Source organism: Aptenodytes forsteri, unplaced genomic scaffold (genome assembly GCF_000699145.1).
Source record: "Aptenodytes forsteri isolate BGI_AS27 unplaced genomic scaffold, ASM69914v1 Scaffold2, whole genome shotgun sequence".
Classification (NCBI taxonomy): domain Eukaryota; kingdom Metazoa; phylum Chordata; class Aves; order Sphenisciformes; family Spheniscidae; genus Aptenodytes; species Aptenodytes forsteri.
In genome coordinates, this window is record NW_008795695.1 from 14,353,233 (window position 1) to 14,368,671 (window position 15,439).

Genomic DNA, 15,439 nt, shown 5'->3' on the forward strand with positions numbered 1-15,439 from the left:
GCCACGGAGCGACCGAGCACACGCCAGCTCAGTGCCTGTGGGTACTGGGGCTCTCTTTCTGTCTCCATAGATGCCGATTCGCACGCGCCCTTGTTTCCTGTAACAAGAATTGCGTGTGTGGGTTGTGTAACGTGGCACACGGAAAACGTCTCAAGAGGCAATTTTGTCACAGACAGTATTTAGAAAACAGTATTTCGGTGCATGTTTACATATACACTTACTCTTTCGCGGTGGAGATCGCTTTGGACGTTTCTGAATGGACTTTCTTTTGCATATGGGCCTGGCCTTTGTACTTCTGAATCACAGAAAGGGCACGTGTGGTTTTTGTGGAGAAAAATGTTGGCACGGTTTCGCAAAACCCCTTTTTGACTGATTCAGGTGAAGGTATTAGCTTTTCGAGTCAGACCATATCCTTCTAAGAGGTAAAGGCCAAAGAAGATCTCATTGTGTTTTCGAGTTAAAGAAAAACTCTGACATCTGAATGCTTTCCATATTTTTCAACTTCATACTGCTGTTAGGCAAGTCAGATTTTAAGAGCGTATGTTGCTTTGGTCTTCTGATACAGCCATGTTTAAAACATTTTAATCACAAACTGATTCAGAAAATGTTCCAAGTGACAGCAGTTTTGTCATTCTCCTCCATTTGCGCTGAAACCCATGCTACAAGTTTAGGTTATTCATCTCTCTTCAGTTCTGGGTAGAAAAGTTAAGTTTTAAAGAAAAAACCTTTATTTCATGGGATCCACTTTTAGACACTGGTCACTTATATCACTCTCTGCCCCCTGGGCTGCGGTTTGTGATCCATCTTCTTCCAGTTTGCCTGATGTGTTTGTCTTTCACTTACTAGCCCAGCCAGCTCTCCCTTCTTCAGGGCAGCATCTCCAGCCCACCCAGGTGTGGAGGTGATGCCGCTCCACGCCAGCAGTGCTGCGTCGGTTGGCTCTGATCTTCTCATTGCACCCGTGTTGGTGCAGGAAGGGCTCTGTGGGTTGTGGGGGGCAGCAAGCTGGGCTTGGGGCCACAGCAAAGAGGGCCAGCCACAGCCTGGGCTGCCCAAAAATCGAGGAAAGTGACTATCCCCCTCTGCTCAGCGCTCGTTAGACCTCATCAAGGTACTGTCCCCCCTTTTGGGTCTGCCCAAAAGCAGCAAGCCAGGGAAGGGCCCTGAGCAGCTGCCTGCACCCACCCATGGGGAGGTTGCTGAGACCAGGCGACCTGGCTCTTCGCAGGGGTACACAGTGGGAGGGCACGAGACAACATGCATAAGTGGAAACAAGAGTCTCAGAGTTGGATATCAGGAAAAACTTTCCTCCCTGGGGCAGGCTGCCAGGGCAGGCTGTGCAGGCTCCGTCCTGGGAGGTGTCAAGCCCCATCTGGATACAGCCCTGAGCAGCCTGGTCTGGCCTGGGGCTGACCCTCTCCTGAGCCGGACACCACGCTAGAGACCTCCCGAGGTGCCGTCCAACCTGAATTATCCTGTGTTCCTATGATTTATGTCTTCATTTGCCTCAGTTCTGCCCATTTACTTTCTCCCATATACAGGTTACTTTTTTCCTCTCACCTTTTCCACTTTCTGTTTTCCATTAACCTTCTTTAACCAGCAGGCTGCATTACTCTGTTGAAGTTTTATGTGAACCCCACTGGCAGCTGGAAGCTGTGTTGCAGCGAAAGAGCAGCGCAGGGAAGCAACAAGGGGCCAAATGGTCCAGCAAGATTTTCACCAAGAGAGGAGTAAGGAGGGACCATAGGACAGCAGGGCTTTTGGGAGCAACCCGTATGGGAAGTGAGTGCAGGTCCCTGACCAGACGTGTCTCTGCTGAGTCAGGAGAGCTCCTGCTGTGTATCTGGAATAGTCAGGACCATTGATCACTGCGAGGAAAGACTCAAGACTGGGGAAAATGAGTAAAAACAAAGCTTCCAAAACTCTGGATAAAGTGAGATGTGGACTGAAGCTATTGGCTTCAATGTACCAAATTCTTCTCATATATATATGATTTAAATAATGAATAAATTTTTATTTATGTATGTATTTGTTTTCCTCTGGCAAAAAGTAGAGGACGGGAAACTCATAAGCCAAGTATTTACTTAATCATGTTGTCTCAAAGGATAAAACTGAAAAATTAATTTAGAATTGTTAATTTATTATTTTATCCCATTTTGAAACTATATTTGTCTTTCCGTTTGCCTGTGTATCTTAATGATATTTGTCAAACGTTTTAAGATTATAGATGAAATCCTGAAACCCTTGAAGAAACAATAATTTCACTGTTGGCGTCTATGGAGTCTTTTTCTACCCTGTAACAGTAGGAAGGATCCTGGTTTGACTTTGATCAGTGCTCTGTTACAGAAATAGGCTAATAAGGATTCATATTGGAAGTTTAAATCCTTAGTAGAACGGCTTCATCAGAACAGTATTAAATAAGTCTTGCTGTCTTTGTTGTAGAGGATTTCACCCCAGTTTCATATAAGGCTCCACCACCTCCAAAACCAGAAAAAACGTTTCCTCCTTATACTGGATTTGGTTCCGAAGAGGATTCTCTGTGCTCCTGTATGGGTCTGCTTCCCAAGCCTCCCCAAAAAGATTTCAAGAAATTCATGGAGAAAGACAGGTATTTCAGTGAAAAATAATTCCAACTTTTTTAATTATGTCTTTTTGTGAAGGAGATAAATGTTAAGTAGGGCTGTCGTTTTTTCAGCAAAATATGCAGCCCATCAGACTTTTAAGGGACAGGTGCATGAGGACTGATTTAGTGACATGGTACTCCAATTTTCTCTGAACTCAGCAAAATTTCTCTTTTGATAAGGCAAATATTCTGACCCTCCCATGCCCTACCTCCTTTCCTTCTGCTGTCTTCAGTGGGAGTTTGATGGAAGTCTTAGTCCAGGAGTCAGGAATTCTGTACGCTTCAGCAGTCCAACACAGATTTGTTTTTCTGTTTGACTTTCTGGCATTTATTTTTTTTGTCTGCTGAATTTCATGCAGTTTACTGTAGCAATATTAAAGCATTAACCCTTTACTTTCCATTATGAAATGGTTTGTCAGGCGGTGGTTGTTGAAGCCTAAGTGGAAAGCGAAGTCACATGCTAGAGATTCACCTGTAGAATCTCTGTAAAAGAAGAAAGCTACTAGGAAAAGGCTTGGGAATGTATTGATAGTGCATATAGCGGTACTGTAAATCATTTAAAACACAATCACTTAACAAATATCCAACTAGTAAGATCATCTGGTGGGCCTGATTTTGTGGAGATAATCCTAGTATGTATTGCTATTCAGAATTTGATTTGAAAATACATACCTAAATGTGTTCTTCCTTTATACATTTTCTGGAAAGAAACTTGGAGCTTAATTTGCAACAGAATTTGAATACAAATTCATTCCAGACCTGTGGCAGAGAAGTAATTTTCCCCTGAAAATGGTTCCTGTCTATCTGGCTGGCTCTAGTTGGTTCTCTTAATTTAAGCTGAAAATGGTTTTTGACAAAGTAGGGATCCTTATGCCTTTTCCCTTCTTGGTCCAGGAATAACACAATTAATGTATGTTACAAAACTCAGGAGAATGCATCTCTTAGTGATGAAAACTTTTCTCATACTCTGTTTTTGATTTCTTACCTCTTCTTTTGCTATTTAGAAGCGGCATGGAAAGTAACATACTGCGCTTTCTTGCAAAACTTGTCACAGATAGTCCTATTGACAAGGATCGGAAATTCATTATTTCCTACTTCCTGAGTGATGACACCATTTCAGTTTTTGAACATATACAGCGAAACACAGGTAAGCTGTAGTAATGTCTTGCAATCAGTCCCAGTTGCCCTGCTCATTTGGTTAGAGTTTACAGTAAACATTGTGGCCAGACTCAGCACTAGCAGAAGCAGGGATGTGGATTTTTAAATGCAATGGGAATTACATCAGCAGGTCTACTGCATTATCTTACATAGCTGTATGTCATAGTAATTTATAATCTTCGTCACTCAGAATAACGCTGTTCCTTGTTTGACAGTACTTCACAATATTCTTTGGGAACTGGAAATTTAATGCATTAGAACTTTTATTACATTTTAATTTGCAAATTTGTCCGTTAAACATTTGCTTTTGTTGTGGATAACATACAGGAATTGTATTGTAACTGATGATAAATAGGGACAGGAAATGTAAGACGTCAAGAACGGAAGAGTAAATCCTTTGTTTTGCAAGATTGTGTTATGGTGTTATAATACCTATATAGCATCCATCATATAGAAGCAGCTCATGAAAGCAAAACAGCTGTGATATTTTTTAACATACTTTATCATTAATCATGGAGTGTTGAGCATATAAAGAGTGAAGATTGCCCTGTGCTAGTGTCTGTATGTGTGTGTGTAGCACTGAACTGAATTTCAAAAGCCAGACTACCAGTGTTTAAGTGACAAATGCTTTGTTATTTCTCAGTTGCTTGATCACATTTATCCTATTTCTGGAGCATGGTCACCCAATGTTGTCACAGTTAAATTCTTCTGACCACTGTTGTCTCTTGTAGGCTGCCTCCAACTGAGGATATGAAAGGTTTTGTGATTTCCAAGCATCTTTTTATTTCCTTGGAGTGTCTTGCGCATGGATGGAAGGACACAGCACTGGGAATGATGTCAGGAAGTCATTCTGTAACTCAGAGAGATAGGGAAACCTTGGCTAAGCATGATCCTGTTGGGGAGATTAATGTATTTCTGTGAAGCCCACAAAACACCTGCAGCAACAGTTTCAGAGCAGTTAACATCCAGAAGTGTTCTGGCACCTCTCAACATGTGCAGTCCAAGGACTGACTCTTAAAAGCTGCAGTCAGCCTCTGATAAAACCATAGAGAGAAAAAAATCAGGAAACCACATTCTCTCAAAGACAAGAGAAAAAGAGTAATAGAAGGTTTCGTTAGTTATCATGTTGGGCTCTTATGGAGCCTCATGACTAGCTTTTTTGATACTGCTTGAATTGCCCTATATCAGCTTCTTGGCACAGAGCACCTTGGTGTGGTGTTTCAGGTACATCCTGCAATGGTGACCAGCTCACTGTGCTCAGTACCGACCTATTTGGTACTCCCAGTTCACTGTCTAGAGCAAAGACTGTCCTAGGGAGGACTGTTCACTGTCCTTTGCTTCAGGCTCTGGTGCCAGCAGCTGACTTTCTGAGGTCCAGTTATTCGACTTACAGTGAAAGACTAAGTTTCTTGCGTCCCTACTCTTAAGCCTTTACTGAAAATGACTTCCGATGTTAATCGATTTCAGACCTGTGATGAACATCACATCCATAAAATTGAAGGTGTGGTGAATATCTAGACCCTTCTGTATTCCTAGAGAACTCTTTCTGTGTCAGTGGTGCTACTATTCTGAGTGCCCTGCATATGCGTAGGTTTTTGGGAAGGCCTGAGCCTTTTCAATGCAAAGACCTTCTGATGGCATCTCTGCTTGTATCCAACTATACTATGAATGCATAAATAGGGACCTCACCCCCAACTAAAATACAAGCAATTCTCTGAGAAATGTTTTAAAAATGTGTAGAGTACCTGCCTAGGCTTCAGTGATCATTCCCAGTTAGCCCTGCTCCACTGCAACATCAAGATTTAGCACTGCTTATGGCAGCAGTGTCCTGTCATCATTACTTTACTAGTTTCCTGCCATCCAGTGGCCTGAAATTTATGCAACTTCTTTTGTTACAGCTAAAGACACATACACTTATGTATATATTTATTAGGTAATGCTGCTGTGAGGCTCAAGAGCAGCTCAGTTCTCCACTAGTGAATGACATGTTTGATTGGCATTCTCTATGTCCGGAGACAAGAAGGATGCTAAGGGTACAGCTGCACTGTTAAATTAAAGAAATCCAGGGAACAGTTTAAATCTTGGACCCCAATCATATGTATTGCCTGTTCGGTGACTCCTGATTCTCCTTTGCACCATTCCAACTAGACAAGGCCCCAGAGAGCCTGGAGCCCTTCCTGGAGGATGCTTAACTCCAGAAAACTCTCCTGCAAGGCAGTAAGGACAAGGCTGTATCAGGTTTGGCTTGTTCCACCCTTATCAGTCATCTAACACTATCCCAGGAGGTTTTGCACACTCACGAATTCAGGTCCTTCTGCCACACCCAAGGGCTGCAATACATACCCTCAGTTTTATCCTGTAAAACACCACTCTGTTGGACTGCAGCACAGCCCTCACATACCTTCAAACAGTTTGAACACACAAAAATAATAGCTGTGTCTTAAGACCCCAGATTTATCACATAGCACCCAGAGCAGAGCCAGAGCCACACACTGTGCAGTGCAAATGTGGTCAGTTGGTCAGGGTCTCAACAGCATGGGTGCCAGGCCAGAGATTCCTTCCTGGCTTCCTTTTATTTTGGAATGAGAATATATGCTGGGATTGCAGCTGGGAGCCCATTGAACATTGCTAGTCAAAGAAAATGTGAAACAATAAATGGGCAAGTTTAAATACCAACAATAACAAATGCTTTAAGACGCGTCTGAAAGGCAAGTATCTGTAAATGGGTTTTTAATTTCCCTGGGATGTTAGTGGATGGATGGAGTAGCTGACTTTCAGAGGAGGTGGAAAGGTGAAGTGGAAGGATGTGGCTAAGAACTGGCCATTGGAGAGTTTAGTGAGAACAGCCTTGAAGAGGCGGGATGAGAAGTAGGGATAGGGGGGAACGTAGAGCAGCGGTTGGAAAGAGGCCTGGGACTGCAGAAGTTTCTTTGTTCCCACCTTCCTTCTTTTCTTTCTTCTCCCTTTCTCTTCCCTCTCTCCATCCCTCCCTCATTTTAGTCATGTCTGAAGGAAAAGTGAACGGGTTTCTTCGAGGTTAGGAATGAGAAGGCTTTGCAGAGGGTCAGATAAGAGCGGCTAGGAAAAAGGAGTAAGGCATGCAAAATGGGAGCGAGAAGAACATTCGTGTGTGAGAAGGACAAGTGTTGAAGTGGATGAGGTGGGAGAAGAGTAAGTTTGAGCACATCTTAGGGGATGAGTTAAAACAGTAAATGACAACTTGACCATCCCTTTTGTGCACATGTTCAAAGGACTGTTTTTGCCTTTTTATTTGCATGAATTGATACAAATTGGCAAGTAAAAATGTTTCAAATCTCAGTCGTAAGATGGAAGTAATAAGTTGCTCTTACTTTTCTCAGTCCAGCAACCTGAAGGTTGCAGAGAAGTACTTCACACTATTAGTAATGCTGCGGAACTGTATTTGAAATGCACAGGGCTGGACATCTTGAAGCACTTGTTGAGATGGGGGTCAAAGCATGAGAACTTTGGCTCCCCACGCAGAAGATCACAACCCCTTTTTTACTCAGTGTAAGACCAAGCCAACAGCTGTACAAACACCTGCAAAGTCTGATCTGATCTTAATGGAAGAGGGTCTTTGGTTGTGGTGTTTATTTTGTGCTTTGAGCCTGGCTCTTGTAGATTTCCATCAAAATTTCTCATCAGGTTTCAGTGTAAAATCTCTAACCTAGTGAGATATTTTCAGTTGTTTTCCTTTATGTCTCTTGAACTGTACTAACCCGTAACATTTAAAAAACAATTATGGGACAGAGGTATTAAGGTAAGCTTCCAATTTAAGTGCACAATTGCAGGGAAGTAGAGAGACAAGAGTGAAGTTCCAATCTTACAGAGACCAGTTGTGTTTAAACATTACAAACAGTTGCCAGGATTATATAACCTAAAATTTCATATTTGTTTTAATAGCTAGGTGAAAAGGAACGTGTTAAGATTAGAGTTACATTAGTGATTTGAATTGTTTTTTGATTCAGGCTAGGTCTGACCGTTACCATAGTGTATTTTTTGTCTTTTGCTTTTATGATGCTAGTAAAGCAATTAAGACAGACATCTGATCCAAACTCTGGCTTAATAAGTAGTTTGGGTTTCACATTCATTTATAATTTTCACTATAAAAGGCTTTTTATTACACTGCTCATCAGCCTTTTATTGGACTTGCATCACTACCTAGTATGTAAGACATCATTAAATGTTACTAAAGTATGCTTTTTGGCTTTTGGCTTGGAAGCTCAAAGAGAAACAGGAAAGGAACCCCAGGCACTCCAGAGTCGTTGCAGGGCACATATCCTGACGAAATTAAACATGCGACAGAATGTTTTCTAGAAAGCTTGGTACATGCAGTACAATCCTGTGGTGCACCAGAAGATATTACTGGAAAGCGAAATGTTCCTTTTAGTATCTTACATACCCTTGAGCACCGCGTGCAGTTTCCAGTGGCACGAGTAATCATTATAATGTGAAAAGAAATAATGTGACATACCCAGCTCACAAAGGAAATAACAGATTGCAATTAAATTGCATTGGCAGAACAGTATGTGGAAGATAGTGTCATGTCACTCCTACTTTTTTTTTTACGTTCAAAAGCCCTTAAAAACAAGTTAGAATTACAGTGCACCAGAATTCAGGACCTTTGTAGGACTGTGCTATCCTAAGTTGTGATTTTTTTTTTTTTTCTGTTTTGCTTTAACAGTTCAAGGATAATTGCCTGCATCTTACATTTTGCATCTTATGTTTCTCAAGGGTCAGTCCCAAGGCTGGCGACAGGGTTATGGGAACGATTTGAAGAGGCACATTTCTGTCCCATTTTAAAGAAAAGAAATAAAGGGAAGGTGTTTGGCAGGCATTCAAATGAGACATGTCACAGACTATGCACAATGTAACTGTTGCTGTGGACACTGGCAGAGACAGTTCTTTTAGCAATGAGAGGGAGTGGGAGACTATATTATGAGACAAGAAACTCAAGGATGAAAACTAGTATTTAAATACAAACCAGCTGGTTTGGGGTTTTCTTTTGTGGGCTTTTTTTCCCAAGTGAAGCCACAATTAATTAATTACAATTCTATTCCCATAGGGATACTTGGTGGGAAATTCTTGGAAAGAGGTCGCATTAAGAAGCCTGGGCAGGAGCTCTTTAAGAGTGAGCCATCTGAATACTTCAAGGCTCAGAATCTGTTTGTTGGAGCCAGAGTTTGTTTCCATGGTCACAACTTTCTTTTGGTGGATGCTGATGAGTACACGTTCAACTACATGGAGAAGCATGCAAATGAGGTGAAGCAGGCTCTTGTTATTTTCTATTATCTTTAAGGACTGTACCTTATCTACGTATTTTTCAGAATTATTTATACCTAGTTTCTTCACCCAAAGTTCACAGCCCAGTGCTCTCTGTCTAGCAATGGATTTAGGAGATGTTAGCTAGGGAGTGCATGCAAGCCTGGCCACTCTTTACCGTCCATTCCCCTTCTACTTTCTCAGCATCTACTCTTATTATATTAGGGGTTGTTAGAAGGTATATCCCTGCCTATTCCTTCTTGAGACCGTTTATGGACCTCTTGTCCCTGAATTGATCTAACTCTTGTTGAACCTACAGATATTGTCTGCTTCCACAGCTTTCTGTGGCAGCAGGTTGAAAAGTTCACTGCCTACTATGTAAAAAAATACATGATGAAAGAAGTAAGTATCTTTTATCTGTTTTAAACCAACCTCCCACTAGTTTCAATGCCGGTTCTAGTGTTCTGAGGTTTGGTGAAGATCCCCATTCACCTTATGCACCACCTTCATAATTTTGTAAATCTCAGACATTCTTCCCCCTCAGCCTAATCCTATCCTATCCTAATCCTATCACTTAAGAGTCTCACCCTTTTTAGTCTGTCTTTGCAAGGCAACTGTGAGATGGGGAGACTGGAACAGTGCACAGTACTCAGGATGTGGGCACATCCAATTTAGAGTCTTACCGATGAGGCTATTTTATTCCCTGATTTGATATTTTGGCTTCATACATATTTATCTGCCAAAACGTTTCCCTTGTAATATTAGAAATTCATATCACAGTCAGGAATTCAAGCTTACAGTTTGTACTGAATTTCACTATCTTTTGGTGTTGCCTTCAGAGGGGAGAGCAACAATAAATAGAGAGCTGGGGTGCCTCTGCTGATGTATACTTTATGCTACCAGTCATTACACATATGGCTGGTAAAGAAGCTCTCATTCACCAAAGCCAGAAATTTATCCAATAGGAGGAAACTGATTGTCCTATAGGAATTGTCACAGAGGTCAAAAAAGAAAGGATACAGGGATGGAGAACCACAGAAGAGTCACAGAGCATTTTGTGGGATTTTATGTTGGTCTGGTAAGAATTGTAGGTTACTATTTTTTTTTACGATGAAGTTTGTGCTGCAATATTTGAATAAATGTACCCTGGTATACTTGGAAATTCCTGTAATGTGCAGCTCTGACCCAGCCACTCCGAGACGCACCTTAAAACTGCATCAGCTCAGGAGCCAAGGCGTTTCTGCATCCCAGTCCCTCTTCTGGATTGTTGCTTTGTCACAGTGTGATCTTGAACATCAGCCTTTGGACTAGACTGTGCTGTGAGGGCTTTGGGGTAGTGCGTATGCTGCATAGCTCATGGTGGGGCGGCAGCATGAATTGTGCCTGTCAGCAGACCTTCTCCAGAGCTGCCCTTTTGCATAGGCTTGTTGAGAGTACCCCTAGGGAAAATATCCAGGAGGGTTTATCAAGCTATGGTCCTCTGCCCATTTGTCCAGACCTTTTGTGGATGGAGAAGGGAGAAGATTCTTAGTGCAAGTTTTAATTGTTCCCTGTCTGCTGGCTCACCAAAGCGAGTGAACCTGCAGGACTCGCAAGACGCCAGTAGGCCTAGCACAGCCCTGGGGACTTCGAGTCTTGATGCCATTGTGCTGCTGAGGCAGAGGCAGATGCAACCTGACCCTGTGCTGCCTTTGGGCCACACGCGCTGTTCTCAGTCAAATGAAAATAGCAGAATGTGTGATTTCTTTGTAAATTAACGTGGAGTTAGCACCACCTGCCTTCCCTGGAATTGAGGAAGGTCTGCAAAATGCTTGTTGATGTAAAATGCTACGACTGCTAAATGCTTTAAGCAGTAAAATACAAAGCTATATACATTATGTTTTCTTACTGCTGGACTGTTTCTCCTCCTAGTAGAATCAAAACCAAAGCTGTTCTCTAAAATGCAGAGTGCATCGTTAGATTGTAAATGTTCTCTGGAGCTGCTGTTTGCATTGATTATCTTGGATCAAACAGATGAGATCTTAGTTTTTCAGACTGAATGACTGTATATTATCAAAATAAAATCTGCAAAATGGGAAGAAGCAACACTAAAAATACTTCTTTAAAGTGAATTTCGAAATGTTCTTTGCACAGTTAAGATTTAAAACAGCTGGTAGAAAAAAAGGTTTATTCTCCCAGTGATAGGTGCTTTATTCACATCCTTTGAATAGAGCTCCAGAAGTAAGGACGCACCTTGTTTGCCTCAGTTCATCAGGGGATTGCATACTCCAATCACAAGAACTTCAGCAATTGTTAGAGAAGAGCAGAGCTGGATGATGGTTTGAAGAAGGGGAAACAAGTTTAAGATGACTCTTTGTCAGTTATTTCTAAAATTAGAAAATAAATAATTTTCCTTCTGAATAGACAGAGGTTTCCTTTCAGCAGAACACATCAGTACATTTTCTGAAAACTGGTGAAAGAAATCTAGATGGAATGTTTTTCTTCTGGAAAATGCCATTTTGACCACATTTCTATAGGCATATGTTGATTTAGATGAAATTTTGATTGGTAATCATAGTGCAGGTGGTAATTGATTTTGTTATAATTGAAACACATGTTTGACACCATATGAGATATTTGGAAAGTTGTAATTTTCTGTTTCAAAATTGTATTTATTGTATTGTTTTTAAGTTATGGGGAAAGAAAAATCATTGAGTCTTGTCATTTTGATTGCCACCTGTACTGAAAGTAACTTTAAGGATCTAATTCTCAAAACTTTTCAACACTTTTAGTTTCTTTTCCAATTTGAGGACAAAAGATGTATTTAGAAAGCATAAATTCGCTTGCAAAGCAGAACATGTGTGTTGTGCACAGTCCTACTGCTATTATCCAGGTTTGAGAAGGACTCTTTCAAACAAGGCATCACTGTGCCTCCTTGGAAATGAATTCATCATCTCTGGAACAGTCTCAATTGTTCAAACTTTGTAGTCTTCTGCAGCACAAACATGGAGGTTGATTTTACTTCCTTTGAATTAAACATAATAACCTCTTACTTAAGCAAGACAATCAAATAAAACTAGATTGTGACTACTAACATGTCAGCAATTACATGAGAAGGGGGGAAAGCGGGTAAAGAGTTATTGCCATGCTGCTCGGATACTCGATGTCTATGTAGGTGTTTGGAATATGTAGTTTAGAAAAAAGATGTGAAAATAATTGCTTTGATAATATAAAGAAGGCAGGTTTTTAAATAGGCAGAACACTTTGTCCATCTTTAAATATTCTGCTGATTGATGCCTTCTGCCCTGTCTTTTCTCAATCTCTGTTCCTTGCTTTTTCAGCAAAAAGCTGTGTGCTTACGGCCCAAACAATAACAGCTTGGGGAGGAGACTGAAAAAGTTGCTGTCTCTAAAACTTTTTGATTGCTGGTCCAGCTGCTCCACACCACTGCCTTCCGTGGCATTGCATGCCAGGGTTGTACCCGGAGCAGCACGTTACCTGTAACCACTGATGTATTTATTAAACCGGTATCACTTTATACTGCTCTGGCAGTGTCATAGGGACTTTAAATACCCTTTTCTAGATCCCTTTGAACTGATACAATGCTGCAGACAGACTTCAGCATAACTGAGAGTGAGGCCCATTCTCTGTTGTGATTAGGTCCTTAATGCCAGTCATACCAAATTTCAAATAATTGCTAGTTAAAACAACATTGCTTACTGGAAGAAATGGGAGAAAACTATTTTCGAACAGTTCATTGTGCTTTGTAAGTTACCTAGAGCATGGCAGATGTAAGGGCATATCAGATATTATGCTTGGACTCAACCCCTATTTAATGACTAAATACATAGATGTTTTCTGTTAAAAATGAGGATAGCAAATAAATCTTTGGTAGACCTCTAATGCAACAGTCTGAATATAGGGTGGAAGCTTAAGTGCTCCAGTTCTGTTTATCTAAATTTAGTTTTATTTTAATGGCCTATATTTAGAAGAAATAAGCATTCTTCTTAAATGACAGGAAAAATTGGTTCCTAACAAATTTCCAATCTGCTGATTCTGAGCATGTAAAACAGCATACTCAGTCTAATATGAATGAGAATATCTGTTCAACAGTTCATCGGAGGCAACAGTGAAAAGATTACTTTTAATATGGTGAATTTTATTAATTGAGAATTAAGTGATATACACCAACATAAAATGAGGACCAAGTTATTAGAACTGTACTTTAAATGTTTCTGCTATTGCTTTAGCAATTCAATGTTTGAAGCAAAAGTGGATGTCCTTTTATGTAGCTGGAATAAGCTTTCTGAAAGTGCATGATCTGATGATTTTTGTTTAATCTTTTTATATTCTCAGTAGGAGGCAATTTTTTTCTCTCCAAACTTAACAGAGTGCTGATTCATGCATTTGAAGTGAGACAATGAAGAAACTAATAACACTTAGCAGTTCAACATTGCCCTGCATCTTGACAACTCTTGCTGGTACATGTATAGTTGGTTGCATAGTGCCTTTCTCGCTAATCTGTCTTGCTTTCCTTTGTTAAGTTCTCCGTGGCTGATGTTGGTGTCATCCTCAAGAAACTGAAAGACATAGCCGAACCTCGTTCCCGAGAAGTCAGACAGGTGTTTGCAGCCACTGACCCTGAGCATACCAAGGTGATTGAGTATGACCCTTTCAGGTAAGACGGTGGATTTTATTTTTTAATATTTAATGAAGGCATGTTCCCCAAAAATGTATAGAGCGTGACTGTTTCTTGATTCTTTCTGCACGTGTTAGATGACAAATGGGATACATTTGTTTTGCATTTACTTGGAGACTGTATGTGAAAAAGAAAGTCAATCCATGCCCCACAAAAAAAGAGAAATGCAATAGTTTCAAGTAAGCTGAACAGCACAACTAAAATCTCTCTACTTTTTATGGAGCTGGCACAAGGTGTTATGAAGAAGGGCAAGTCAGTGCTAATATATACACTGAAGGATAAAGAAAAGCCTATCCTGAGAGAGTCAAACAAATTAATTAGTAGTTTTGAAATTCAAGACGGAATGTTTGAGTTGGCCTCCTGAAAATGATGTTATTTTGGTTTTTGAACAGCACAACTAAAATCTCTCTACTTTTTATGGAGCTGGCACAAGGTGTTATGAAGAAGGGCAAGTCAGTGCTAATATATACACTGAAGGATAAAGAAAAGCCTATCCTGAGAGAGTCAAACAAATTAATTAGTAGTTTTGAAATTCAAGACGGAATGTTTGAGTTGGCCTCCTGAAAATGATGTTATTTTGGTTTTGAATCATTGATAAAGAAGAGAGTCTTCGCAGAACCATGGTGTATTGAAATTATAGGATGCAGTGATAAGCGTCTTTAAAAAGGACTGGAAAGCAGTAGTGAGAGCAATGATTAATGCTTGGATAGTAATTTCAGCAGAGATAGGGTGAATAGATACCTGGATTCTGGCAATGAACCAGGTATGGCAATAGGCAAATGCATTGATACTTGAAAGAGGAAATCATGTCCAAATGCAAACCGATTTGAGTTTGTCCCACAGCCAGAATACCTGAGCATATGAACTGTGTTGGGTACTGGTGAAGTTAATGATGTGGAACAGAGGAGTAGATTTTACCTAGGAGCATTTTGGTTTCCACAGTGGTAATATACTATGTATTTAGGAACTGTCATAATAACTAAAGCATATAACTAGATGTATATTGTGTGGAATGTCATCCCTATAGGAATGTTAGCCAAGGCAGAAATTGCTTCTGAAATATCTCAGAAGATATATAGATCAGCAGAAGGTTCTTCCAGTGATTCAAAGTGAAAGTAGTGAGAAATGAAAACAAGTTGGTATTCAGAAATGAAAAACAAGTGATTAAAAGGTAGGATTCAGACTAAGAGAGGCCACAGTTACTGGCTGTTTTGGTAAAAATATTTCTCGACTCAGATGTTTTACTCAACAGAAGCAAGATTCTGAATTGTGAACTGCATTGCCCCTCACTACAAGAAGGATGTTGAGGTGCTGGAGCGTGTCCAGAGAAGGGCAACGAGGCTGGTGAGGGGTCTGGAGAACAAGTCTTATGAGGAGCGGCTGAGGGAACTGGGGTTGTTTAGCCTGGAGAAAAGGAGGCTGAGGGGAGACCTCATCGCTCTCTACAACCACCTGAAAGGAGGTTGTAGCGAGGTGGGTGTCGGTCTCTTCGGCCAGGTAACAAGTGATAGAACAAGAGGAAACGGCCTCAAGTTGCGCCAGGGGAGGTTTAGATTGGACATGAGGAAAAATGTCTTTACTGAAAGAGTGGTGAAACATTGGAACAGGCTGCCCAGGGAAGTGGTGGAGTCCCCATCCCTGGAGGTATTTAAAAGACGAGTAGATGAGGCACTTAGGGACATGGTTTAGGACATGGTGGT

At 40.8% G+C, this 15,439-nt stretch overlaps 1 protein-coding gene across 1 annotated transcript in view; it reads left to right on the forward strand.

Moving 5' to 3' along the window:
• Positions 1 to 15,439, forward strand: part of EFHC2 (EF-hand domain containing 2) — a gene marked incomplete at its 5' end in the record, with an annotated part of 57,611 nt that overhangs the window by 26,442 nt on the left and 15,730 nt on the right. The window contains 4 exon segments of the mRNA XM_019473042.1: positions 2,443 to 2,608; positions 3,628 to 3,770; positions 8,865 to 9,061; positions 13,585 to 13,718. Coding sequence (XP_019328587.1) covers positions 2,443 to 2,608; positions 3,628 to 3,770; positions 8,865 to 9,061; positions 13,585 to 13,718 — 640 coding nt within the window.